Consider the following 8001-nt stretch of genomic DNA (forward strand, 5'->3'; position numbering starts at 1 on the left):
GAGGGGCTGGGGCCTGGACTCCCGGGTCTGAGGGAGGAGGGGCTGGGAGCCGGGACCCCCGGGTCTGAGGGAGGAGGAATGTATTAGTTCACCAGGTCTGCAGTACAAAGAACCACAAATTGGGTGGCTTAATCTGCAGACCTTTATTGCCTCACGCTGCTGGAGGTTAGAAGTCCAAGATGAAGGTGTCAGCAGGCCCGGTTCCCTCTAAGGCTGTGAGGGAGAACGTTCCAGGCTTCTTCCCCCAGCTTCTAGTGGTTCGCTGGCAATCTCTGGCATGCTTTGGCGTCTAGAAGCATCACCCCCATCTCTGCCTTCATCTTCACATGGCGTTTTCCCCATCTGCGTGTGTCTGTGTCCCAAATTTCCCTTCGTATCAGGACATCAGTCTATTGGATTGGGGCCCACGTGGACGACCTCATCTGAACTAATTAGATCTGCAATGACCCTATTTTCAAAGATCCCATTCTAACTGCGGGTTAGGACTTCAACATATGATCTTTTGGGGAGACACAAACCTGTAACAAAGGGGTTGGGAATTTGGGGTCCTGGGAGAGGAGGGAGCTGGAAGCCAGAATTCTTAGTCCTTGGGGAGGGGATGGATTGGGGGCAAAACCGAGGGGCAATTTGGAGGTGACTGGAGTCTGTCTGAATGTTCCAGGCATCTCCAGCTTCATTTGGTCAAACCAGCACCACTTTTTCCCCCATAAATTCTCTTTTCGGCCATCTCAGTAAATGGCATTGCCCTTCACCAGTTGCTCAAGCCAGAATCGCAGAGCTGAGCCAGCCCTCAGCAAGTCCTGCTGGCTCCTCTTCCCAAACGACTCAGCGGGTCCACCGTCTCCACCTCGGCAGCCGCGCCCTCCTGCACTGGGCGGACCCCACAGCCTCCTCACTCACCCGCTGCTGCCGCCCCTGCTCAGCTCCAGATCCTTCCCCTGCAGCCACCAGAGGGCCCTCCTGCAACCTCAATCCAAATGCGTCACTCTTCTGCGTCACGCCCTTAGATGGCTTCCTATCAGCTAAAAATACATCTAAGGGCCCAGCATGTCTGCCCAGGCCGCGCACAATCAGTCCTGTGCGTCCCCCTCATTTCCTATCACCCTCCCCCTCCATCACCACTCCACAGGCACGTGGCCCACTGTCAGTTACTCCAACACATCCTGCCTTTTCCTGCCTCCACATATGCTGTTCCCTCCACCGGGAATGCTCTTCCAGGGCATCTCCACGGAGCCAGCTACCTTCCCACTAGTACGCACTCAGTACCCAAGGGTACATTCCATGGAGAGCAGCATAGGGTGAGAGAGTGGTGGCCCTCTCCGCATTTCCCATGACCTTCTCAGGTCAATGACTCCATTTCCCTGGGACCTTGGGAGGAGTTGGGAGTTCTGTTTCCCATCAGCCCCTGGGGACTGAAGGGGTCAGGGTCTCTTTTCCCAACCAGCACAAGGGCAGGGGACCAGGCTCAAGGAACGATGACAGCGGATCTTGAGAAACTACAACTCCCAGGAGACCTCGAGAATGGCTCTCTCATCGGCGGGGCGGCCAGTGCTGCACAGCTCCCAGGGATCTGTCGTCCAAAGGTCTCTTGAGAGTGAGGGTTGCCACCTCTGAGGGTGGCAGTGCTGTTAAAGTGCTACGGGGTCTTCACCCCAGTGGATGCCTGAGGCCGAGGGCGGGTCCAGGACCAAGGCCCAGGATTCAGGATGCTCCCCACCTCACTGAGCACCCAGCAACTGGCAGTCGGACCCCTGAGGCCGCAGCGAGGGGCAGGAACTGCAACTCCAGCCTGGCCCCCCCGGGCAACAGGCCTCTGTCAGCCGGGTCTCCACCGGGGCCTACCCTGAGTTGTGGTTTCTTGTACTGAAGTCTCCTGAGCCGCAGACCTGGGCGTAGGAGAGACATGGGGTCTCTCAGCCTGCCAGCCCAGGATCCACACGCCTTTATTCTTTGGGGACCCCATGCATGCCCCAAGTTGGAGGGCAAAGGGAGACAAGCCCAGACCTCAGGGTGCCACCCCCGCGGCAAGTCTTCTCCCTCAAAGAAGGCGGTCCTTCTACTTCAGAGGCTGTCAGATTCCTGGGAAAGCACATGTTCCCTGCTTGCTGTAAACTGGTGGCTTTAAAACCCAGCTCAGTTGGCTCGCAGTCCCATCCTCTCATCCCCAAAACCCCTACCCCATGTACTTCAGCCTGGCCTACTTCTGACACCAGCAACCTCTGGCCCAGCCCCAGGGATATCCTGTGAGCGAGCAAGGCCTTGGCACCCACGGTACTGGCCTCCTTCTTTTTCCCAGATTCATCCTGGCCAGGACCCTGAGGGTAGGTCCCTTTCCAGGCCTTCCAGCTCTCTCGTTCTCCCTCAAATCACTAGCCCAGCTCACAACCCCATCAGACATTACTTGCCGCCCCTTAAAGACCACAAGCCCCACGAGAGCAAGGGTGGGGACGAGTACCCGCCTGGCTCCTGGCTGTCGAGCACCGTCTGGGATGAAGGCGGGACCTCACCCCGGAACCTCCATACACCTGCGATCTAAATGCTGTGCAATTCTAACTCAGCACCAGCTCTGGCCACATTCAACTTGTCCCCTTACCCCACCCTGTAGGCTGAGGGGGGAGAAGCAGAATGGAGCCACCCAGGTGAGGTCCCCATGGGGCTACAGCACCGTTCCCTCATGTGGGGTGGGAGCTCCCGACAGGGACCAGCGCTCCTGGCCCTGGTCATGATGGGGCTGCCTGGCTGGCTCCACCCAGCACCTGAGCTCTGTCAACTCCAAGAAATGAGGGGGTCCACAGGCTGCGAGTGGTTAAATAATTAATAAGATTACCAACAGCGTGTTAATTACAAATAATGAGAGAGGAGCTAGAGGTGGACAATCCTCCAAATGGGGAGCCAGGATCCATCCGCAGCCCCAAGGCCCAGGGGTCCGGCCACCCAGGCGGGGCAGCTCCGTAATAAATAATGGAGTTGGGGGCAGGGGGTCAGGGCTGTTCCTGCTTCTTCTTGACAGAAATCCGCTTCTTCCTTGCCGCCAGCATCTCATAGAAGGGGTCCACGCTCACAGCTGCCCTGTGGAGGGGAGGGGGTCCCAGGGTGAGGACCAAGGAGTCGGGGCCCCAGCCCTCCCCACCTGGGGCTCCGGAGCCCAGGCTCACTGGATGGACTTGATCCACTCGTCCTTCTCCTCCTGCGTGGGGGCCGAGATGCGGTAGACCATGTGGTTCCCTTCCACCACCCGGCCGTCCGCCTCCGTCTTGCAGGCTTTGATGAGCTGCCCCTTGTTGTTGGGGATGTAGAGCTCGAAGCAGTTCTGCGGGGACGCGGGAGAGGACGGACGGGGGTAAGAGGCAGCCTGGGGCCAGAGGAGCCATCGCCGGGGCAGGAGGGGTACAGAGGGGGCCTTACTGGTTTCCGGGGGTCGTCCACCTCTCGGATGCTCAGATTCTCCAGGGGGATGATTCCTCGGGGCTCCTTGTCCTGAAAGAACAAGTTGGACAAGACTCAGTCACCACTAGTCTCCTCCTCCCTCAGACCCGGGAGTCCATCCCCCAGCCCCTCCTCCCTCAGACCCAGGGGTCCAGCCCCAGCCCCTCCTCCCTCAGACCCAGGGGTCCCGGCCCCCAGCCCCTCCTCCCTCAGACCGGGAAGTCCAGGCCCCCAGCCCCTCCTCCCTCAGACCCAGGGGTCCCGGCCCCCAGCCCCTCCTCCCTCAGACCCAGGGGTCCAGCCCCAGCCCCTCCTCCCTCAGGCCCAGGGGTCCGGGCCCCAGCCCCTCCTCCCAGGGCCCCAGAGCACAGCCCGGCTCCACCCTCACCGTCGTGTACTCAAAATAGTAGAGGCAGTTGTCTGTGAGGATAAACCAGCGCCGCTTCCACGTCTTCACCCGGCCCCCTGAAAGGGAAGGGGTGGGAGGGGGCCTGGGCTCAACAGGGGGACAGGGCCTCTGGGAGGGCGGGGAGGGGAGTGAGGCAGAGCAGCGCAGGGAAGGCGGGGCTGCGGGGCCTGGGACAAAGCGACGCGTGGGAAGAGACAGACAAGCAGGGACAGGCGTGTTCGGGCCCACCCCCAGCATGGGGCTCTCTGCTTTCTAAGCCTGTCTGTCGGCCCAGCGCCCAGGAGTCCGGGCCCCCAGCCCCTCCTACGGGCTCCTGGGGGCAGCCCCTCCCCTCGTGTAGTGTCGGGGAGCGGGACGGGGCCGTGTACCTACCTCCTGGGGCAGGCAGCGAGAAAGCAGGCAGGACCAGGCGAGGAGAAGGGAAGGCAGAAGAATGGGGTGCCCCCAAGAGCCGCAGGAGACAGAAACAGGGTGGGTGAGGGGGGAGTGCGCAGGGGGCGGGAGGGAGAGACAGCAACAGCAGAGAGAAACACGCAGAGAGGAGAGGGAGGGAGAGAGAGGGAAGAAAACCAGTTACATCCACACGAGGGAGGAACAGCCAGACCCTCTCCCGCCCCGGGAGGCCGAGGACCCGAGCCCACGGAGGGCCACGAACACCTCCTTGCATCAGTGCCCGGCTCCAGCCCACCCCCAAGGACAGGTCCTAGCCAGGAGGGCCCTCCACTGCCACAGTGGAGATGTCTCTCCCTGGAGCTCATCCCACAAGACAGAACCCCCAGTCCTTGGCCTGGGGTAGGCGTGGGGACTCATGTCAGCTCCAGTAGAAACTGGCTGTGTGACCTTAGGACCACCTCTTGCCCTCTCTGGACTCCAATCTGGAGATGCACTTGGGCCCACACCTTTCTGCTTCTGGGTTCCTTGTGGTCCCAGAAAGATTAAATAGTAACAGTAACAACGGCTTTTAGGAACCATCTTTGGGGATATAACCCCCAGCACAGACTTCCCTGCCTCTCTTCAGTGTTTTAAGGAAGAGCTACCTTTTCTAATGGCCACAAAGCAAAGAGATCTGGTTTCAAGGCCACCTCTGCCCTGTGGCTGTTGGATGGTGACCGAGCCTGTTTCCTCACCCGGGAACTGGGAAGGACGCCTGCAGGTGGGAGTGGTCAGGAGGGGCCCTGGCTCCTAGTGAAGCTGGCCCTCCTGCTTTCCTCTCCTTCCTGCCCACTCCCTGCCAGGGGCGCCGCCTGGAGCTGAGGCGGGAATGCACCCGCCAGCGTGCTGGCTGCAGGGAGGGGTCCGCGTTGTTGACAGGCGCCAGGACACCTGTGCCCCAGGACACCTGTGCACCCGGCCGGGGACCTGCCTTGGCTGCTGGGGCCTTGGCCTCAGAGCACAGCTCACAGCGGGAGGGGAGAGGCACCCTGGAGGGAGCAGACCCTCCATGGCCGGCGCTGGGCTGGAAGCTTCCCCGGGGCCCCCGCTGCCTCCACGGTCTCCACTGGACTGTAGCTCCTCACCCGACTGTCTCCCTGGAGCCACTCTTCGCCGCTTCGCCATCAAAAAGCCACAGCCGGCACTCCCGGGGGGCGTCTACTACCAGCCGCGGCTCACAGCCGGCGGCACTCAACCTCGGCTCCGCATTGGAGGCCGCTGGGAGCTTGCAACGTGACGGCCGGCCCACGCGGCCCCCGAGATCCTGACTTCACGGTCTGCGGCCGGGCCAGCGGGGCTCCAAAGCTCCCTGGGGCGTCCCGTGTGCAGCCAGGGCTGAGAGCCACTCAACCCTCAGATGACCCCTCGAAAGGGGCGCCTGTATGACCCCTGCTAACTCACCCTGCATTTGCTGGTGCCACGTGTCTCAAGGTGGACTGGCCCCCAACTTGCCCACGGCCAGCTGGGGACTCTTAGTCCTAAGCACAGAGCCGGGCATGAACCCCGTGCTCCCTCACCCCTTCTCTGCACCCACCAATGTTTAGGGAGCCCCTCCTCAATGCCAGGCCCTGTGCCTGCACCCAGCACATGGGCCTGATCTTGTATCCAACCCCATTGTGCAGATGTGGAAAGTGGGGTTCAGAGAGGTCGAATCACTTGCCTAAGGTCACACAGCAGGTATGTGTGTAAGCCACATCCACAGCCTGGCCCCCTAACTTCTCCCAGCAGGGTCAGGAGGGGACATACCCAGCTTAAGGAGCCAGCCCTCCCGGTCCGGGTTGAAGAAGGTGTGGGTCAGATCGTTCCCATCATCCTCAGGAATCTTGAAGGGCTCATTCCGGATGCTGTCGTAGAGGTTCTGAGGGGCAAAGGCGCAGTCAGCAACTCCAGGCCCCGGGAACCCTCCTGGGGCTACATGGCATGGGAGGGCGGTGCTCCAGCAGCCAGGGAGGCAATGAGACCACGGGTGGGACGGGTGGGATGGCCCCCAGAGGGAGGGCGGGTGGAGAAGGAAGGAGGCGGCTGGGGAGGAAAGGGAAGCGGAAGGCAGAAGAGTGGAGGGAGCCCCAGAGAGGAGAGAAAAAGAAGATGTAGAGAGAACAGACACAGTTGGAAGAGGCTGCTAGTTCTCAGAGAGAAGCAGACAGACAGGCGGAGAAAGAGACAGACCAACACCCAGAAAGACTCAGAGGGCCAGAGTGACCACAAAGAGAAACCAGGAGACAAAGGCAGAGGCAGCCAGAGAGAACGAAAGGAAAGCGACAGGATGGCGTCCGTGGGAGGGGCGGTGATCCCTGGCGGACGGCTCAGGCTCAGGCACAGGGGACCGGGGGAGGGTCTGTGGCAGGAAGAGGACAGGGCTGAGGGGCTGTGGGGAGGGGAGGGGGCCTGACCCTGAGTAGCTCCTCAGGCAGGTCCCCGCCCTCGTTGATGCCCCGGTTCATGGCCACAAAGCGCTCCAGGCCCGGCTTGTCCCGGACGTTGGGATTGTGAAGGCTGGTGTTCAGCATGATCACGGCGAAGGACAGCACGTAGCACGTGTCTGCACCGGACAGTCACGGGGTGATGACACAGGTATGTGGGCCCCCGGCCCTCCTTCCCAGGCCCCAGACCCCAGGCCCCCACCTGTGGACTGGAAAACCCCGGGGTTGCACAGGCAGTATCGCTGGGCGAAGGCTTCCATCATCCGGTCAATCTTCTGGGCCTCTCCAGGCAGGCGGAAGCTCCACAGAAACTGCCTGGGTTAGAGAGGGGCTGGGGTGGGTGCCAGGACTGGCAGAAGGCCCTCCTTGCTCTCCATGGGTGTGAGGAACTGGCAGTGAGAGCTCCAAACCTTGTGGCCTCAGTGGCTGTGTCAGGTATGGACACGTGATCCAATCTGACCAATGAGCACTGGCTGTGGGAGTTTTCATGGATTTATACAGAAATAGCCTCTTTCTTTCTGCTAACGTTACTAAACAGATCTGATGGTTGCTAGGAGCTTCTGTTATCATGTGGGAGGAGGGTCTGCAGAGAGCAATGCCAACACAGTGGCGAGCACAACCGATAGATAAAGTTGACCTTCTGACACCATTTGAACACCTGGATACAGCTATACCTGAAGCAGACACTACTGTGGACGTTTGCATTGCACAAGACAATCAATCTACTAATTTTTGTTTCTGTTCCTGTTTTGAGTAGAGGTCATCAATTGTAAAGAAAGCTCTGACAGATACGCTCCTGCCCTTCCAACTCTGTCCTTCTCACCTGAGGGCCTGTACCAGATTGAGGTCGGTGAACTCATGCAGATCCACAAAGGCGTGGAGCACTGCCAGGTTCAGCTCTTCCCTGGGAGGAGAGGGACAAAGTCATGTCAGGAAAAAGTCTCGGGAGGTGGGAGTGGACCGGAGGCAAAGCCTTGGGGAGGCTGTGCCACCTCTTCTGCACAGTGCTGCCTCCGTAGCAGGTCAAGTTTTGATGTGGCCCCATCACTGGCCTGGCACGCAGGCAGGGATATCCAGAACACTCTCTGGGGAGGACCATCTGTAGGAGAACCCTGGCTTGGCTGGACCTTTGTACAGTTGGGAGACGCAGCACAAGTGTGGTCTGCCTACTGTGACCTCTCTCACATTCCGCAGATGTCCAGAGAGGGCTCCCACTCCCTCAGATGCCCATGGACAGTCCCCACACATCCCAGATGTCCACAAAATGGTCCCCACACACCCCAGATGCCCACAGACGATCCCCACACACCC

At 60.4% G+C, this 8001-nt stretch overlaps 1 protein-coding gene across 2 annotated transcripts in view; it reads right to left on the reverse strand.

The window, feature by feature from the left end:
• Nucleotides 1–2797: 2797 nt before the first annotated feature.
• CYTH2 (cytohesin 2) overlaps nucleotides 2798–8001 on the reverse strand; it is an 8593-nt gene continuing 3389 nt past the window's right edge. Inside the window, exons 5-12 of one of the 2 annotated variants that reach the window (XM_046683698.1) lie at nucleotides 7514–7594; nucleotides 6893–7005; nucleotides 6661–6809; nucleotides 6014–6125; nucleotides 3815–3891; nucleotides 3406–3477; nucleotides 3156–3310; nucleotides 2798–3069 (exon numbers count right to left, since the gene is read on the reverse strand). In XM_046683698.1, coding sequence (XP_046539654.1) covers nucleotides 2982–3069; nucleotides 3156–3310; nucleotides 3406–3477; nucleotides 3815–3891; nucleotides 6014–6125; nucleotides 6661–6809; nucleotides 6893–7005; nucleotides 7514–7594 — 847 coding nt within the window. In that variant the 3' untranslated portion in view covers nucleotides 2798–2981. The other variant, XM_046683700.1, reaches the window with a different exon arrangement.

This window comes from Equus quagga, chromosome 13 (genome assembly GCF_021613505.1).
Source record: "Equus quagga isolate Etosha38 chromosome 13, UCLA_HA_Equagga_1.0, whole genome shotgun sequence".
NCBI classification, from domain to species: Eukaryota; Metazoa; Chordata; class Mammalia; order Perissodactyla; family Equidae; genus Equus; species Equus quagga.